Source organism: Micropterus dolomieu, linkage group LG03, assembly GCF_021292245.1.
Source record: "Micropterus dolomieu isolate WLL.071019.BEF.003 ecotype Adirondacks linkage group LG03, ASM2129224v1, whole genome shotgun sequence".
Taxonomy (NCBI): Eukaryota; Metazoa; Chordata; class Actinopteri; order Centrarchiformes; family Centrarchidae; genus Micropterus; species Micropterus dolomieu.
In genome coordinates, this window is record NC_060152.1 from 16,008,495 (window position 1) to 16,029,196 (window position 20,702).

Below are 20,702 nucleotides of genomic sequence, written 5' to 3' on the forward strand. Positions count from 1 at the left end.
GGTTGAATGTGAACTTATTAATAACATGATGTGAAAAACTCTCAGGCTCCAAATGACTTTGGTCAATTATACAAACAGACAATTCCAGTTTGGTTGTTTATTCAGAATAATAGGCTTCAAATATAATGCAAGCAACCAAGTTACACACTCAGGATGCTGTATTTGCAACTCCACCCTAGAACTGGAGGTTTCTGTGGGATACTAAAAGAGAAGAGGCCATTCAGAAGAACAACTCACACATCATTTTGACCAGGAAAAGAAATAACTATACACACTCTGTAATATGATTGCTATGACTATATGAACCTTGAGTGGATGTATTATGTTGATTATTTCTCCGCACTCTCACATGGACACACAATCTGACACAACACAAAGTCACAGCCAGCAGTATCACCACACAGGTGCGCATAAACACATTCGAGACAAACATTCACCCCAAAACACAAAAATAAGAGAGTGCACTGAAATGACCTGCAGTTTAGCTTCACATACAATCGCACTTAGCTTTATATATCCCGTGCTACACTGAACATTTCGGTAAATCCTTAACTGCTTACTCTAAGAGAGATTGTTGCCTTGCTGATTACTGTAGAGGATTTTACGATTGCAGCAGCTGGTACACATTTTCTGAGATGTCCGCAGTGTAGCTTGTAACACGCTAGTGCTGAGGAAAGTTTACTGCATGCTTTCTTTCACAAGAGGGGGAGAAAGGGAAGGCTGAGGTAGAGAAGAGAAAAGCTAAAAGGCAAAAGAAGGCGAGAAATAAATAAGGTAGTCTGTTCCACAAATTTGTTGTAGTCAGGTTGTTCAAAGGCACTTGGAACATGAGGAAATGGGAGGGAAAAAAAGAAGGTAAAACAGCATGCAAAATAGTTTGGTTTCAGATAAAACGTATGCAGTTTGTTTTTGTAGCTCAGAAAGAAAAGCCCTTAACATATTTGAAGAAACAAGAATAGCCTATTTTCGTGTAAAATATTTCATGTTGGCAATTAAAATCAAAGTGATTAAAATTACAAAAAAGGCATCTCAAGCAGCCATATAAAAGTGATGCATAGCCTTCAGAGCAAAAATACACCAGTCAGTGGTTCAACAATTACAAAACCCTTCATATTATCAAACCTCGCCATTGTTTTGGATGGACCTACTGTTTCCTAGTGGTATTATATCCTTAACCATCAGCATAGTGGTGTGTCACATTATCTGATTAAGTTGCAGTGCGGATAGTGGTTTAATTTCTGCAGTCCAAACACTTCATGCCCTGTGTAGATCATGTAAACACCCATACGGCCTTCTGACGGGCTGGATTGAATTCTAGCAAAATAATCAAAAACCATTCACAAGTACAAGATTTACATGTTCATCTCAGGGGTGATTCTTGTGCAGAAACACGGTATGAATACTTTTAATTTCCTAACAGACTGTGAAGAGTGGAATCAGGTGCCTCATTTTGAACAGATGTTCCACAATCTCAAAAAATCTGGCTAAATAAGGGTTATAATCTCACTTTAAAGAAGTGTAGTGTGTCAGTGGATTTAGGCCAATATGGCTCAAGAAAAAAAGGTTCCTGTAGTCTTTCATGTGTGAGAACCACCCATTACCTTTTTGTACTACAGTTCCTTTATGCTTACAAGGCTATTTATAAAAAAAGGCATATATTTGTTGTGCATAAAATGTTCTAATTTCTTGCCTCCAATGTCCTCCCTCAGGCAATGTGTATATCGTGCCTGATGATGAGTGCTCTGTTGTATGTATGTAGACTGTCGTGAGGATGACAAAGTGGCAGACAACAGTGGGCAGTTCATGAGGGCCCTGACAGCTCATGAAGGATTAGAACCATCCCTTCACGGTTCTGGACTAGAAGGGAACCCAGTGCTGAAATATTTCCTCAGTGCTATATTTAAGAAAAAAAAAAGGCTTCGATTTAAATTGTCATATCCTTCACGTTATGGTCTTGGCAGAGTGGGAGTCATGGTTAAAGGGTAGGTTCACTTTAAAAAAAAAAAAAAACTATCTCAAAACATAACTGACATACTCGTGTACAACTGAACAGTTTTGGTAGCTGTAATTGTTCCCCCTGTCTACATTAGCAGCAAAAAAATCTCCTTTCCTGAAGTGATTTCAAAGGAAGAGACAAGGTGGACAAAATCCATGGTCCTCGTTTTGTGTAAAAATGCATTATATAGTTCAACTAAAGCTAATATCTGTCTCAAGCTTGACAAGCCAAGTTATAGTCTTTTTAGTATAAAAAGACTCTTTGTGCTTCCTTGCTGAGGAATAGCAGAGGGATAGTAAGGCAAAGCGTGATGACACAAACCACTCTCCAATTATGAACTGAACTGTTTGTGACATACATTTACATACATGTGCATAACTGTGTGTATATAGATTTAGAGTACCAACTAGAGCTTTCCTTTTTTCCCAATTATTTGTTTACATTTTGGCATATTGGCACCATTAAAAGTATGCTGAATTAGCCATTAGCAGCTTCAGTTTGCAGTGTATCCACGGATGTACAGACAACTGTCACTGGATTACTTTGATACTGAAGAAAAAATAATAAAATAAAATATGTGTTGATTCTCAGGCAAGTTCTGGAGTTATGAGGAGCATTTTTTTTGCCACAATCTCTAAGCATATTAATGGACGTTTATTCAGGATGGACATTGGAGATAATGATATCAGAAAGTCACAGTGAAAATATATGTATTATGTGTATTTAGATGTAACTGGGTTATGACTCAGATTTTTTACTTAAATTGCAGCAATTCACCTCACATAGTATCTTCGCCTCACAACCCTCCCCTCAACTTTCCTGAGCCTCAAAACCTGTTGTATATATTTTAGCGTGGCCGTAGATTTTATTTTATTTTAGTTATTCGTTTTCATTACTATATTTACTTTTTGTTTTGTTTTGTTTTGTGATTCATGTGTGACTTTGCTGCAATATTCTATTTGGATTAACAAAGTACTCCATCCATCTAAAAAGATTGTAATTTTGGAAGATTTCCACTTGATATGACTAACTCAGAGCTCAAATTAGCTTCAGCTGAACTTCAGAATGACCTTTTGCACAGAATGAGGATAACTTACATTGAAATTGCTTTAAGAAGGACCAGTATTTTCATAAAGGAACAACAGCCACAAAAAATGATTTCAATGTACATATGGGCTTGTGAGTATTCTATTAGGAAAAAGTGTGAACCAATCCTCTCAGTGGTCATGTGTGGATCATTTAAGGTTGAAGGCCAGCAGGGGTCGCTCCTCTCTCCTCTGCCAGGGACTCTTCTTCTCCTCCTCTCCGTCCTCGTGTGCCACATCGTCATCAGGAGAGACTGACAGCAGCGCGTGATCAGTCCTGAAAGTCTCTCCCTCTGGAGTTGGCAGGGGAGGAGGAGATGCAGGGGATGAAGAGGAAAGTGAGGGTGGTTCCTCTTGTATTCGTACCCCCTCTACTCTCCCTCCCCCCACATCCCCCTGCCCCTCTCTCTGACCCTCTGCTTTGTCTGACAGAATGGGTGCTGTTTTACCGTCCTGCGGGCTGCACTTGGGTGACTCCTCCTCACTTCTTCCGCCATCCAGATCATCCACATACACCAGCTGAGTGTAGGCCATAGCTGGTGTTGTGCCCTTCGACCTGTCTTTCTCAATCCCTCCTTCCTCCCGCTCTGCGTCTCTCCCCCTGCGGCCCACTCTCGGCTCGTTCAGGTCCACACCGGAGTCCAGACTGGCGTCATTGCTATTGCCACGCCTTCCACTGCTGCTATTCCCTTGCTGAACTCCTCCACCGGCCGTGTTGCCGTGGCACCCCGCCCGCTGGAGGTCGATGTAGGAGTGGCGAATATGAGCGTTGGAGCGTCCGTCAAGTGAGACAAACCAGGCTCGTGGGTGAGGCAGAGGCTTCCCTCCTCTTAGCTCCATTAAAGTCTTTTCAGCCAACAAGGTGTCCTCGCTGTTTATTTCCACTAGACCTGTTTCTCCAAGTGCAGCTGGAATAGACAGAGACTCTGACAAGCCATGCACCTCTCCGTCACCCTGCTTGGTGGGACCTGGGGTACAGTCAGCGGGGGTTTGCCCTAGGGGCTGCTGGGAATGTGAAGCATTGAGCTCAGCCTGGATGGTCTCCAAGTCACTCTGCTGGTCAGTCTGCAGCAGAAGGGCCTGACCAGAGAGAGGGTGCTCCCCAGGCAGGCGCATGTAGTGTGCTGGAATCACCAGTGTAGGACGCACCCTTGGGTAGCCTTCTCCTCCACTCAGCAGGTCCACAGAGCCGCAGCAGAGCAGCTGGCCGGGCCGGGCGAGCAACGGGGGACTTGGACGCTCCAGGTGGTCCACAGAACGGGACAGAAGGTAGTCAGGAGCTCTACACTCACATACCTCCCCTCTACTGGGGGAGTGAGGAGGAGAGGAAGGGGAGATGCAATCAACAATCCCAGCAGTGCTCAGATGGTTAGCTGACACCTGGCCGTGATTGGCTGATGACAGTGCATCTGAAATTGGGTTGCTGGATGAGCACACGGAGGTGTATGATTGACGGTAGCCCTGGTCTGTTCCGGATGAAAGGGCAGCCTTTAACTGGAACGTCTCCGCAGACTGCCGGTAGTCTCTGCTGCGAGGCGTCAGATTGCCAAGAGATGAGCCGTGGTGGCTGTTGCCCAGAGACGAGCGGCTGTGTTTGCTGTGATGGATTACGCTGTGTTGACGTTGATTGTCTTGGTGCTCATATGAGAAAGGCTTCAGCATTGGTGTGGTCATGTCGGGCTCAGTTGCTGTGGAAACAAGTTCCAGCTGCACCTAAAGACAACAAAATATTGAATGTAAATCAAGACATAACACAGACACATACTGAGGAAGAAATCAGATTTATCGAAGCAATTTTATCACAGACAAAATAAGAGCGCATTTCTGCAACTGTAGTTATCCTTCGTAGATTGACAAATACGTTTTTTATTTTTCTCCCTACCACTGGGATGTTAGAAGAAGGGTTCAACTACAGTACAGCACCTCAGTGGAACTTGTAGGGATCTAATTTCACGTTTAAGGGCATGTAGATGTTCTCTGACACAGGGAGCTTAAAGCAAGCCACCCAGGTCTTTATTAAGTACTTCCTCTGTTTGATATTCCCTAGTGATTGAACCCTAATGGGGCAAGTCAGACAGACCTCGTTGCTGATGAGGTTCAGGTGCGACATTGAGGTGGCTTGGTCCCTCTTACTGCTGTCCAGACCAGAGGACAGTGTGAGCTTCCGGTGAGACCCTCGAGGCTTCAAACAGCGACGCCTTTACAGCACAGAGACACAGCAGATGTCATGATTCAATGAAAGGAAACCTTTTTCGACTTTAAATGAATCTTCTGCACACAAATACTGGCACTTAAATTTGATAACAGAATTCCCTGAGCACTTTTATTTGCAGTAGAGAACTGGTACCTGAGTACTTGTTGTGCAGTATCAGTCCATTTTTGTATTTTTGTTTGCAACCAATACAGCTTATGTCATCATGACCTGCTATTAACAAGTTTCCATGTGAATTTTGATTTATTTGGTACCACATCACAACTGAAGAATAGACACAAGGATAAAGAGGATGAGTCACATGCAGAAGAAGACAATTAACCCTTTAAAATGGCTCATTATGTTAATGTTACAACATCACTGTGGGTTAGATGAACTTCAGTACATTCAGCTAAATGTTGTCAATATAAATTATTATTTTCAGACATGGCAAGGAAGGGATGCAAGGGAGGCAAGATGAATTAGTTTTTTTTACTTGGCAGAGACTAAAAAAAATAAAAACAAGCCCAAATCTTCTGTCTTTGTATAAGTTAATGTTAAATTAAATATGTCGTACAACCAATACGGTATTTATGTTCATAACATAAGATACTGGCACTAGTGTGATGACTTCTCCGATGCTGTTGCTACAGTATATACTGGACAACGTCAATAACAATAACAATATAAAGCCTAAAATAGCGGGCGGCTGTACATTCACATGTTCCACATAAGCAGTCATAAGAACTGACTAATCTTATTGTATATTCCTGACACTGTCAAAATATTGCTTTGTTTCCTCATTTTGGAGACAAATCTATCTTTCAGATGGGACATATTGCTGTGGACAGTGTTTCACACACCTGCAGTAGTACAAAAGGAGGCAGAGCAGGCACAGCAGGATGAGAGCCATGCCTCCCAGTATAGCCAATAGAAACACAGTGTGGTATGTGCTGAAGTCCTTCGCAAAAACAGGACCTGTTGCACAGACAAGATGTGGGGAAAAAAGAGGGGAACAGCCAAAGGGAAAATATGAGCTCATAATGAAAATGATTTTGATTCATATGAAAAAGGTTTCACTCAATGTCAAAATAAAAACAGGTGTTTGTTAAGATTAGACTACATATCGATATTTTGCTTTTTTGTGCAACACTGTCTAAATACAGTGTGAGAACATATGCCATGTTTTGTTTTGTTTTTTTTACAGTAAACGTAATCTGTGTCAAAGCAGTTTCTCACCTGAATGTAGCGGGGACATGGCGGCCACCCAATAACCCAGCTGAGGAGCAATGTAGGTCAGACTGAGTTGGTTGCCCTCCCTCTGCACATGACCCCAACTGCTCTTTATCCAGGCCCCTGCACGCACACAGACAAACACACAACCACAGAGCTTGAAGTCAAATTTACCAACAGTTATTCTGTATTAGTGCCACCTTCAGACTGCATTAGCCATAAAGTGACAACTGACAAGGCCTGCAGCAAACTCCCACCCTGTCATTAACTTAGTCTAGACAGCAGCACTCCACTAGGCTAGATGTATTATTATATTTGTTATATTTATATATTATTACATTTATTATTATATTTATATTTGTCAAGTGTAAGGATTAAGGATTTGTTAATGTGACAGAAGTGTACTCTGTACATTCTGCAAGTTAGATTTAAGACTTTTTAAAATACCACATATAATAATAATACAATTTATACTGACTAAAGTATGAAAGTATGATGGAAAACCAGTAGAGACGATACGGCCTATGATAATTTATTATTACATAAGCTTTTTCAGTACCTCCCAGCAGTATATAACAATAACTCCTAATTATTAAATCAATAAAATTAATGTGACCTGTACACACATAAGAAACATTAGAAACATTAGCTCCCATTAGAAACAATGAGGTTACAGCTACTGAAGCTGGCGGAAGTGACAGTGTTCGCTACAGGCCTGATGGTGCTGACATAAGCTCCACAAAAAAATGAATTGAACAGCCTCTGGCAGCACAATCCACAGATGAAACACTCCCACTTTTAGTTTATTACTTCTCTCCCAGCAATGAGACACAAAAAAATTTTACAAATACATTTCTGGGTAAGAATTTTGCAAATTAAAATTAAGATTTTTTAATAATACCTTCTTTTTTGAGGAAACTGAATTCGCTTTTCAACCTGACTAATAGCTGGTAAAACGCAGATTCAAGCTCAGCAGTGTGAGGGGAGGAGAGTGTATTGGCAGTACCTAACTCACCCACAGGGAGGCAGCATGCTCAGTCACTGGGAGCCTATGAATAGGAACACAATAGCAGCCCAGGCAGTGCAAATACCAAAAACCACAACAAAGCCTAAAGGCACTGCTTGATTCGCTCACAGTAAATCTGCTCCAAGAGGAAACATTCAGTAGTGCCTTCACACTTCCCCGCCTTTGGGTCTCAGGGCTAGCATGGCGAGAGCGAATTTGTTTCTATGTTGATGCGCAGTTAAACAACATCAAGTAGTCAGGGAGCTGCATCAATCTTCAGCAGGGAGGAAACAAAAAGGCAACCAGGAAATATATAGAGCTTGGAAAGGGTAACAAACATAATAAGGAGAAGAAACGTGCGAACAAAAAGGAGGCATGGAAGTAGAGATAAGGGAAAAGCCAGAAAAAGCAGAGGCAGAGAGAAATGAGAGAAGCTGTGACTCAGCAGAAAACCCCCTCCGATTCACCCTGGTTCTGTCTGATTGTTTGCACAGGGGAGTCCTGACTGACCTGCTTACTGACATTTAATGATTCTGTTCTCACGCTTCCACACAATTAACCGCAGAGAATCCGGCGACTGCGTAGACACAATGCAAACACTTATAATGTTAACACAGCCTGTATATTACTTAAGAAAAACTGACGTTGGATCCTTTTTTTTGTTCACTATAGTAGCCTGTTCTTTTGAAAAGCCTTATTTGCCTCACAAAACTCCTCTCAAGATGAAGGCGCGTCTGTTTCCAAATGACACACACCCCAACAGGTGAATTTGATCTGTTTGTACATGACATCATTTCACCTCATGCTCCATTAACATGTACCAAACCATGAGAGGTTGTCAGTTATACAAGAGAAACAGGTTTGTGTGTGTGTGTGTGTGTGTGTGTGTGTGTGTGTGTGTGTGTGTGTGTGTGTTTGTGTATGTGTGCAGTCCATGTGTACTGTGTAAACAAAACTAGCTTGCAAGGGAGCTTTTTCAGCCTGAAATATTCCTCCACAAAGCCACCGGGTGGATTTCAAAGTACTTTCTTTGTGACTGTGTTTTTATCCTCAGTTTAACACATACATAACAACACAAAAACACAGACACACACATAACCGCTTAGTGAAGAAAATCATTGAGGAGCCGGGCCTTTCCGCCGTGTTATTTATTTGGAGGGTTGCTAAGGAACACGAGATATAGCCCCGAGAAGGGTCCGGGGATGGCTTCTGTTGTGGAAATACTCCAGGCTGTGTGTAGGCTACAAGTGTGTGTGTTCTCTCAGCTTTTATCAAAACGCTTTTTATAAGGCTTAAATGCTGATACTTTGGGCACTTTAAACTGAGCTTTGAGATCCTTAAAACCATCACAAGAGAGAATATGGTCCAGATTTTAAACAATGATTGGCCCAAATGCTAATTAGGAACATTTTAAGGGTACATTTAGAGAAATGCTAGTCTCATCACACATGCTGTTAGGACTAAACATGCTTAGACATTTATCCCAGTGACAGATGGCCTATTATTCTTGTTAATGTCCATGTACTCTGACTCACATGTGGACTGCAGGAGTAGGTCGCAGTCTTATGGGCAACAACAGTTTTCTTTTTCCAGCTTTCTTTTCTAGTTGACAAGAACATGTTTAGAAAAAGTGTCTCTAAAAAGGATTTCCTTTTCCTTCCTATAATAAAGGGGTCGCTTTTAGTAGTGACATACCCACAAAGAACTATACCCCGACTCCACATTTGCCCTCAGCTCTACGGAAGGTTTCATCGTCTTTCAGTTCAGCTCAGCTGGTGAACAAAGTGGAACATTTAGCAGCTAAAGAGCCAGGGCCCGTATTCATAAAAAATCTTAATGCAAAGAGTAGCTCCTAGTGACAAAATTCTAAGAAAATTCTTAGAAATGTGGGCGTTTACTCTTAAAATTAAAGAAAACAATCCTAGTAAAGACAAAAGTAATTCAGAAAGCATCTTAACCCTTAAAAGAGGTCTTACGGTCAAAATTGTTAGGAGCACGGACGAGGACTTTTAAGAGGCTTAAGAGTTTCTTTAGTAGACGAGAAAATGGCAGAAAGACGAAGAGGGAGAAGGAATGTGTTGCAGACAATGGATGACAGTGAGTTAATCAGACGCTATAGATTAGATCGTGCAGTGATCATGTTTGTGACTGATCTTATTAGAGACATGCTAACATCTCCGACACAGTGCAGGAATGCCATAGCGCCAGAAATGAAAGTAATCACTACATTACGATATTTGGCAACTGGGAAAATGCAACAATGCATCAGCAAAATACAGCACTTTCAGAACCTCTTATTGTGTCGCAGTTCATTCCGTTTCCACTGGACATTCCCACCTTGCAGGCTCAAAAAACTTATTTAAACTTATTTATGAATATAGCAGGCTTCCCTGGTGTGCTAATAGTTTGTGTTATACGCTCCCACGTCTGCTTCTTGCCCCTTGCTGTGACACCCAGCCTGAATTTTCCTTTTAGAATGGCTTTGTGTTCATCCACTAACTGGGCTAACAGTAAACACTGTTCCTCTGTCCAGTTGGGCTTTCTCGCCCTTCTTGGTTTTGATTCCATGTTTGATACATTAAAACCAACATTCACTAAACACCACTTAAATAGACATGTCACCAATCAGTGTAATTGGAAAGAGTGGAACAATTTTTTATCATTCTAAGCCAATCAAATACCTTATAGGAAATTAACAGCATGGTAAATAAAAACAGGATTTATATACACATAAACAATCAAAACCTTCGTCATGTATTGTTCAGTGCTGGACGAAGGAGAGTGAAGAGAAACTACAAGGATGCTTTGATGCTACTGACTGGTCTGTGTTCCATTCAGATAATTTGGATGAGTATTGTGATGCAGTGACTGGGTACATTGACTTTTGCATTGATTGCTGTGTTCCAAAAAAGGTAATAAAACAGTATGCTAGTCAGAACTCGTGGTACAACGGGTGATGTGAATAGGAAAATACAACAGCGGGCCGTGGCTTTTAAATCAGGTAAAGCTGCTGCTTACAAGTTGTCCAGATATTCTTTGGAGCGGGCAATTAAAGCTGCTAAACGAGCCTATGGAGCTAAGATAGAGGGACATTTCATGGAGGCGGACCCACGATGTATGTGGCAAGGGTTAAATTCTATCACCGCTTGGAAACCTAAAGGAGGACCCATTACTAATGATGATCTATCCTTGCCAAACAAATTAAACGAGTTTTATTGTCGTTTTGAAATTGGAAATGTTGAACCTGTTATTTTTTCCTGCTTGTAATGAGCTTTACCATCATTCAGGAGGACGTTCAGAGGATTTTGTCCAGGACGAAGTCAAGAAGGCACCTGGACCGGACTGTATTCCTCCTCGTGTCCTTAAATTGTGCTCTGAGCAACTTAGTCCTGTTCTGACTGATCTTTTCAACATGTCACTTGCGGGGTGCACTGTTCCAGTTAGCTTTCAAAGATCAATTATAATTCCAGTGCCAAAAAAGACACCTGTGACGAGCCTGAATGACTATCGGCCAGTGGCCCTCACATCTGTCCTGATGAAAACCTTTGAGCGGTTGGTGTTGGACTTTATTAAAGATCAAATCCCTGTGTCTGTGGACCCACTACAATTTGCATATAGGAAAAACAGAAGTGTCGAGGACGCCATTTCTTTTGCTTTGAACTCTGTCTACAAGCATCTAGATGTACATAAATCATATGCTAGAATGCCATTTATAGACTACAGTTCGGCTTTTAATTCAATGGTCCCAACAAAGCTCTCTCACAAATTGAAATGTCTTGGACTCAATGATGCCATTTGTGAATGGATTTTTAATTTTCTCACTTGTCGACCACAAAAGGTCAAAATCAATGGTTGTATTTCAGATGAGTTGTATGTTAGCACTGGTTCACCGCAGGGGTGTATCTTGATCCCCCTATTGTTCACATTGTATACTCATAACCTTGAAGCATCCAATGCTAATAATGTGATAATCAAATATGCCGATGATACAACTATGATTAGTTCAAACGATAAATCTCATTATCGCGAGGAGGTGGAGAATGTTGTTCAATGGAGCAAGGAAAATAACTTGCTTTTGAACACTTCAAAAGCATGTGAACTTATTATTGATTTTTGTCACAATAGGAATCATGTGCCTATTACTATCCATGATTCCGATGCGCAGATTACTGAGAAATGTGAATCTTTAGGTGTGACTCTTTCGCATGATTTGAACTGGAGCTCTAATACGACTAATATTGCTAAGAAAGCGAGACAGCGCCTCTTCTTTTTACGTAGGCTTCGAGAGTTCACTCAAAATACTAAGATTCTTTTGAACTTTTACTATTGTGTAATTGAGGGTGTCCTGACTAGTTGTATTACTGTGTGGTTTGGTAATCTCACATTGAAAGAGAAGAAGTCTTTGAACAAAGTGGTTCGCTCAGCCAGCAGGATCACTGGCTGTACTCTGCCGCTCCTGGAGGTTACATATAAAGCTAGACTTTTGAATCAAGCTTTAAAACTTGCTAATGATGCTTTAGGCCATCCTGCAGGGGCCTTCTTTGAGATGCTTCCCTCAGGGAGAAGGTATCGCTCTGTCAAACGTTCTACCGATCGCCATTTCAACAGTTTTTTTCCTCCAAGCTGTGATCACTTTAAACAAAGCACTTTAAATTAGGCACTTTATATCTTATGGATGGATTTTATTGAATAGTGTTTTATTACTGAGTTTTATGTGGCAATTGCTTGTCTGTTTTATGTTATGTCTTTTAGGTTTTTTATGTGGTGACATTGCACTTTGAGCTTCTTGCATATTCTTTTCCAATGTGGTTTTATACTGCAAATGGCTAATAAAGTGAATCTGAATATATAGTGTGTGTGTGTGTGTGTGTGTGTGTGTGTGTGTGTGTGTGTGTGTGTGTGTGTGTGTGAACGGTCAAATAGGAAATATTACGCATGTAATTTCCAAAGTCAAGCCTTAGAATTCTTTTTTTTCCTTCTTGGACAACCAACCAATCACAGTCTTCAAAAGATTGTGTCATACATAGCAACGGGGTCAACCCCACCTCCTCACTAAGATGAAAGTTTTTGTCTTTTCCTTTCTCAGAGTTGCTCTCAGATCAGTCACTGATCGCTCTTAAGTGAAGACTCCTACGTAAAAGTTTTTAAGCTAAATTAAGAGCTTTCTGAGAGGATTAAACACAACTCCTAATGAAGGCTAATTTTGCTCTGTTCCTGCCGGACATTTAAACACCGAACTGTTTGCTAACAAGTCAACTTAAAGCTTGTTTCTTCTGCCCCCTAATGGCCAATTGCTGCAGATTATTCCATTTCACTACTAGACAATTATTTGACTAAATGTTTCCACTCTACATCAAATAACCCAGACAGACCTTTCTCCTGCACTGGCACGGCACAAATGTAATGTGGAGATACAGTAGATCTGGAAATGTGACACTAATGTACATAGACAAGGATGTTTTGTAGCGCAGACACGTCTGACTCAACTGATGACCTAATCATTATCTTTCAGTTCAGCCTGTCCAAGAAGAACTGGGTGTGTCACAGTGCGGGACGTCTGACACACAGATTTAGGATTGCTGAAATAAATCGGTGGGTCCTGAGAGGCCTGAAGGTGCTCAACTGTAGGAGCCAGCACTACAAAGCCCTTTGCTATTGTTTAGTTCAGTTTAGGATTTAACTGAGCTCCAGAAGATTATGCATCCTTGGTCCAATCTTATGATGTGAAGCAGTACTTATGTTTTGATTTGCAGATGAAATGTGGCCCCGCCTCATTCATTGCTCTGACACAGTGTCACAAGTGGCAGCACTGTTTGAATATGCATTTGGTTTGTAGTAGCTCTCATCTACATTTAAGTAAATATATTACAGCACTGCACTATTAAAAGATGTCGGTTATTTATCAGAAAAAATAGTGGATGATACAAACACAGATATTTAAACGAGAGAACACCTTATGCTTAGAAAGTTAAAAACGTGTTTCTGTCAGTACATACCCAAGCGCGGGTCAAATCTCCAAGCAGGGATGTGATCATTTTCCTTCAGGCCACTGTCAGCCGGCAGGGGGACGGAAACCGTGATTGGCTCATTCACCTGCAGCTCCACTCCGTCGCTGGCCAATAAGTGAACGGAGATAGCTGCTACAGGAGTCAACTCGAACCTCTTCTTGGTCCCTGTGAGAGAAACAGGAGAGTGTAAGAGAGAAAAACACAGCAAAAAGGAAAGGCAGTGACAATAAGGTGCAAAAGGAAGGGGAGCAGTGAAAGCAGTGGGGGGGGGGGCACAACATAAAAAAAAAAAAAAACAGATAAAAGGAGACTTGTCAGGGGAAAGACAGACAGGAAAGAAAACAAGGAAAAGACAGGAAAGAAGGAAGCAGGGTAGAGAGTGAAAAAACAGAGGCTGAGGGTGGAAACTGTCAAAGCTCAAGTATGCTTGTGCTGCCTGGAGGGAGAAGGTACATACTGTGGGGAGGGGGACCTTTTGAGGGGTATTCAAGCTGAAGGAGGAAGGGAGGACACAAATTCATACAACACACATACATCAAGAAGTGGATGAGACCGCCTGAAAGCGTGCGGGCACGGGGTTGTGATAGACAAGAGAGCGCGCGCACACACACACACACACACACACACACACAGGGGTTATTGTGTTTCAGGAGGTCAGACAGAAAAGCCTCTCCAGGGTACAGTCTCTGATATACTCCTTCTCTTCACTCCCCACCCCCTCTCAGCAGCCTTCTCCCGCTGTCGCCCCGACTCTTCCTATCCTCTGCCCTATTTCCACAGTCGAGTCTTAAAACTCTTTTGTGCTGTTACCATCGGCCAGTCTGAGCCTCACCTGTGCCGTTGCTGCTGAGGACCTGCAGGTGGGGAAAGTACTGGATGTGTGAGGGGGTGCTGGCCACGGTGAGCAACGCAGTTAGGTTGGCGTAGGATGTGTTGGAAGGAAGACTCAGAGCTCTGCGCTGGAAATGAACACTGGGCTGATGCCTCAAACCTTGGGGAGTGACAGACAGACAGACGTCAGGTTGAATGTATTTCTAGTGTTGTTAAAGATTTTTTTGGGCATTTCTCTGACTTTTTATAGTTAGGGCCCGAACACGAACCGTGCGAGGTCCCTATTGAAACTGTACATTATTTCTTTTTTTCTTTTTTCTGCAAAGTAAGCTCAATTTTGGGGGCCTAAACATACCCGAAAACTCAAACTTTGCACACATGTCAGAAGTGGTGAAAAATTTCGTATTTTATGTATTTCGCGCATGGGCATGGCAAAATGGCTCGTTAGCGCCACCTAGAAAATTGGAAAAAATTAGCCCCTCGTCCACGTTCAACCTACATGCACGAAATTTTCTGGGGACATGTATCATGTCCAGACGCACAAAAAAGCCTCAAGAACCCATATCCTAAACCCAACAGGAAGTCGGCCATTTTGATTTTTACAGCCTTTTGTGGATGGACGCACTACTGTAAGCTCGCACGCTCCGGAACACATGTTGTACAACACATGTTGTACATGTGTTCAGGGCGGGACTCTCATCCTACATGTACACTTTGGTCCAGATGTGAGCATGTACACTGAAGTTACAACAACTTCCTGTTTCATGGCGAATCATCGACGCCATAGACACGCCCATTGATGAAAACTCGCAAATAGCACAACTTTTCATCGTCAATGCCTTTAGAAGGCACAGCAGAAATCTGACGTCGATCCGACTAAATCCCTAGGAGGAGTTCGTTAAAGTACGAAGTGTGTAAATCATCCAAAAATGGCCGTAAAATTCAAAATGGCCGACTTCCTGTTGACTTTAGGGTATGGGATCTTGAGGCTTTTTTGTGCGTCTTGATATGATACATGTCCCCAGAAAATTTCGTGCATGTAGGTTGAACGTGGACGAGGGGCTAATTTTTTCTAAGGTCTAAGGTCCCCAAAATGGAGCTTACTTTGCAGAAAAAAGAAAAATATAATCTTAGCAAATTCAATAGGGACCTCACACGGTCGTGCTCGGGCCCTAATTAAGAGATGTGTAAAAAATATTTTCGGTTCATTTTGAAACTATGGCGGAGCAAATTAGACTATGGCGGGCCGCCATATGGCGGGCGATCAGAGCCATACCGGCAGAGGAGGACCAACAAGGGTTTTACTCCCGTTACTTTCTCATTCCAAAGAAAGGAAGCTCATCACTTCGGCCCATTTTAGATCTCTGTGTGTTAAACAAACACCTACGAAAATACACATTCAGGATGTTAACACACAAGTGCTCTGCCGTTCTATCCGTCCGGGAGATTGGTTTGTAACAATCGATCTCTCTGACATATTTTCACATCGACATTTATCCAGCACACAGAAAATTTCTCAGGTTTGCTCATCAGGTCAGCTCTTACGAATACCAAGCCATCCCATTCGGGCTGTCATTAGCACCAAGGGTGTTCAGCAAGTGTGTGGAGGCAGCGCTGTCTCCGTTAAGGAACAGCAGCATCAGAATATTCTCGTACTTAGACGATTAACTGATGTTCATGCTCGTGGGAGCAGGCGGTCAGGGATTCCGCTACGGTGGTAGCTCACCTCAGGGATCTCGGGTTCAATGTAAACAGGGTAAAAAGCCGAGTGGAACCCGTACAATGTACAAAATATCTGGGTCTCAACATAAACTCCCTCTCTTATCGCATCGCGCTATCAGAGAGGTGGCTGGCATCTCTCACACATTGTCTGTACCTCTTCAGGCTGGGAAATGTCTCGTTCAGATTGTGCCTGCGCCTGCTCGGCCTCATGGCTTCTGTGATTTCGATTGTACATCAGGGGCTACTAATGATGAGGGATTTTCAACGTTGGGTGGCTGCATTACGGCTGTGTCCATGCCATCACATCAGCCGCTGGGTGAAAATAACACCCGTGTGTGTGGCGGCTCTCGCAACAGGTGTCCTGCAGGGGGCGGTGTCGGCCAGGGTAACCATGACAACGGATGCCTCCCAGTTGGGTTGGGGGGGCGACCATGTCGGGCAGGGCTGCGAATGGCGTTTGGGGCCCGAAGCTGGCTCGGGCTCACATAAATGTATTGGAACTGTGGGCAGTATTCCTTGCATTGAAACATTTTCTGAACTTTCTCCAGGATCGCCATGTCCATGTGAAAACAGACAACTCCACTGTGGTGTCGTACATCAACCGTCAGGGCAGCACGTGCTCACTACAGTTACACAGGTTAGCCCGAAGGGTGATATTATGGAGCAGCACCAGACTCCTGTCCCTTCGAGCAACACATGTGCCACAAGTTTTGAACAGTGGGGCAGATCTCCTGTTGCGGGGGAACCCATTGCATGGAGAATGGACTCTCCACACGCAACTGGTGGATCAAATTTGGCAGAGATTCAGCTGGGCAGCCATAGATCTCTTTGCCTCGCCCATGGCCGAGAGTGCTGCTCTATGCATTTGCCCCTCTCAGCCTAATCTCCCCCACCCTGGTCAGTCAGAGAGCAGGGGTGGTCACTGGATCCTGGTGGCGCCACGGTGGCCATCCAAGCATTGGGTCGCAGAGAAAATCCAGCTTCTGGCAGACGAGCCCTGGCCTCTCCCCATACGCAGGGATCTTCTGTCCCAGGCGCATGGGGAAATCTACCACCCCCATCCAGACCGCGTAGCACTCTGGGCTTGGCCAGTGAAAGGTTGAATCTGAATGCTGCTGGCCTACCTGGACAGGTCATTGACACCATTCAGAGTGTAAGAGCCTCCTCCACTCCTCCGCCTTGAGACGCTCCATTCATTTTCAGTGATCTGTGGTTGATGTGTTGTGCTTCCTACAAGACCTGGTGGACAAGGGGAGGGCCTTTTCTAAAGTTAAGGTGTATCTGGCGGCCATCTCAGCTTGCCATGTGGGATTTGGGGATAAGCCAGTGGGGCAGCATCTTTTGGTCTGTTGCTTTATGAAGGGTGAACGTCGCAAACTCCCCGTCTCCAGGCCTCTGGTTCCTCTGTGGGATCTGTCACTTGTGTTGGATGCCCTCTCTCATCACCCATTTGAGCCTATACAGGCGGTGGGGGTATGAAATTTGTTTCACTGAAAATTTACTGTTGGCCCCTAACCACAGCGAAGCGGGTGAGTGACTTGCAGGCCTTGTCTGTCATCCCGTCCTGCCTGTAGTTTGCTCCTGGGCTCACAAAGGCCTGCCTGTGGCCCAATCCAGCCTTTGTACCTAAGGTGGTGGAGTCAGCCTACAGGTGTCCCACAGTGGAGCTTGTGGCTTTCCATCCCCCTCAATTTGCATCAGTGGAGGAGGAGAGACTTAACACATTGTGCCCAGTGCGGACTCTGCAGGTGTATGTAAGTAGGACAGCTGGATTTAGGAAAGATGATCATCTGTTTGTGTCTTGGGCTGTCCCCCACAAAGGCAAGCCAGTGTCCCGCCAGCGGCTGTCCCACTGACGTGTCATTGGAGCTTCCATAGTTGGTCACGCTGAGGCGATTCCCATAGTGAAGCACCTCACTCTGTTATCAAAGAACCAGGGATTACGTTATGTAACCCAAAGTTGTCAAATGCTCATACAAAATGCGTAGTAAAATGCAGGGGAATATCACACAAGTGTATATTAACCCAGTGTGTTTGTGGGCTGGTTATGTATATAAAAATGTAAAATATACATGTCATAGTTGTAAGGCAAACAAAACAGAGATCAATTAAAACTACTAGTTTTTCTACTTCAGTTGTCCTATTAAAGTAAAAGGAAAAATATTAAGTTATGAGGTTTTCACCTGACAGCAAGTCCATCCCGCACACTGATGTTGTTTAGGGATGTTTTACAAGGCAATTTTCTACTCCTGGTCTTCACCTAATGCCTATTTATAAATTCAGCCATCAAATTGGGCATAATGGAGGTAGCTCCAGATCGATCCAGTAGAGATAATGCCTGGCTTGACTTCTTCTCTCGGCCAGTGTGATGCTTCTCTCTGATATTTTGCTGCGCAATTAATCGTTCCCTTTTCATTTCTCCCCACTGCTGCCACCAATCCAGTCTCTGCCTGCTATTAACAAATTATAGATTAAGTGCAACAAACTATTAAAAAAAAGCTGCATGTAGCTGGACTCTGCAAGGTGATGTCACAGTGGTACGACTGAGTGCACATTCCTAAGCAGTGACACACGGCCGCAGCTGTATACGAGTGTTCGCTGTGTTTCTAGCTGCACTCGACAATTTTGGCGCTGCAGTGTGTGCATCTTTTAACTTTCAGGCTTGTTCTTGAAATTCAGGTGTGGTATTTCCCGTCTGCGGCTCTGTTTTGTGAAAGGAAATGACCCTGTTTCTGCTCTTTGTGTGCTCCCTTCCTCAATTCCTCTCGTCTTTTTTCCCTCCACTTTTCTCACCTCATCTGTTCCTCCTTCTGTTGGACACCGCTCTGCCCATCCCCCTTTCTCTCCAACTGCCCCACCCACAACCCCACTTTCCAGCACATACTGTATCCTCTTCCTCCTCTTCCCCCTCTTTTATTCTCTTTCCTCGTGCCACATGCCAAGGTTTATCACTCCCCTGGGCGCCCAAGTTCATAACATCATGACAGAGTGTGTCGGACAGAGGGCAGAAAATAGGCTCCACTCGGGCACGTGCTGTGGGCAGTGAGTACTTCAGAGGTTTACATGATAATGGTGTCTGTATATTTATGTATCTGTGAAGTTTTTTTTTTTAGTCAGACAACACAGCTGACACATTAAATTACTCCCTTGTCATTCACAGACACACAAAGGACACAGCAGACAAAGAGACTATATTGATTCTGCCTGAGTGAGAAAGCCTTATCTAATACAATTACACACACCTTAACAAAGAGGCAGCCTAACAAAGACAGTCTCATGATTTATTATTTGTGTGTGTGTCTGTGTCTGTGTGTGTGTGGTGGAGAAGGGTGAATTTTTCATTGTCTCTTCTATCAGACCTTACTCAACAGTAGGCCATTTAACGTAGTGGTTATGTTAATTATTTTCATCAAAGACAAATATGTGAATTTATCAGTGTTTATTTTTGTTATTTAAATGAGTGAAAATCAAATATACAAAAACTTGGGTTTTTGTATACTTGCTGACATTTTTGCACAAAAACACAGTCAGCAGCTTAGTAATGTGTTCTATTGAATATATATATATATATATATATATATATAACCTATTGTTTATACTGATCAGTTTACTGTGAACTATAGTGATCAACGTGTTCTTGCAGCTGAAAACACAAAACTTTTGGATACGTGGAAATCTGGGTGAAAATTGAGAATGAAAGTTTATTCTTGCTCATGAAAAGGATTTAGCAAAACAATCTCACCACGAGATCCTTTAGTAGTTCTTCTAAAGCTATCCATCGCATGACACGACCTTCCTCGGCAGACAGAATTTGCCCAGTTGTCGTCGGATTGTAGATTAATTGTTTAAATATCCATTTTAAAAGCCCTCTCACCAACGTTAGCTTCATTTTTGTTAGAATTTAAGTTCAAGCTCAACTACATCTGCTGAGGAAGACAAAGCGTGAAATGATCAAAAGCTCCAGTACAGCTACTAATTGCCCTTGTGGAGAGATTGTTTTAAAAACTGGTGAGACTTTAAACCAGGGGTCTGCAAATAAGGCTGGCATCGGGCAAATGTTTTTCAAGCTGTTATATGGCGGGCCAGAATAAAGTCAAATTATTTCAAATCTTGTGCATGTATGTTGGTTGTAAGATCGATTCCAACTTACTGCAGATAATTTTTTTCTCCCTTGTTAAACAAATTAAATAAAAGGACACTTTTGAACATGCTCACAATAAAGCTGCAGTGATGTGTGTGTGTTCCAGCGTTTGATCCGCATTCATAAACCTATGGACACTTATTTTCATTTCCCTGAGAAAATTCAGAGGAATCCGATCACGTTTAGTGACGGCTTTTTCAGAGGTGTGTCAAGCAAGCCAGAGACTCTTTTGAATGTCCTTCAGAACTCTTCAAAGTAAAAGCTCTTAATAAACTCGACATGAAGCATCGCTGCAAAAGACGTTCTTGCGCTTTTATTTTCATATCACTTAAGAGGAAGTGATTGTGAGAGTAACTGTAGTTGACATTTCAGCACCAGCCGTTATCAATTTATATATATATTTTTTTTTTCCTGCTATCAAAGCAGATATTATTGCTGGCGGGCTGCCTATTGCCGACCACTGCTTTAAACCAATCTCCTACTTTTAAA

At 42.8% G+C, this 20,702-nt stretch overlaps 1 protein-coding gene across 1 annotated transcript in view; it reads right to left on the reverse strand.

The window, feature by feature from the left end:
- Positions 1-82: 82 nt before the first annotated feature.
- Positions 83-20,702, reverse strand: part of fam171a1 (family with sequence similarity 171 member A1) — a 30,276-nt gene continuing 9,656 nt past the window's right edge. Inside the window, exons 4-9 of the mRNA XM_046044432.1 lie at positions 14,352-14,510; positions 13,508-13,684; positions 6,512-6,628; positions 6,136-6,250; positions 5,162-5,279; positions 83-4,794 (exon numbers count right to left, since the gene is read on the reverse strand). Coding sequence (XP_045900388.1) covers positions 3,232-4,794; positions 5,162-5,279; positions 6,136-6,250; positions 6,512-6,628; positions 13,508-13,684; positions 14,352-14,510 — 2,249 coding nt within the window. The 3' untranslated portion in view covers positions 83-3,231. The remainder of the gene's footprint in view (positions 4,795-5,161; positions 5,280-6,135; positions 6,251-6,511; positions 6,629-13,507; positions 13,685-14,351; positions 14,511-20,702) is intronic.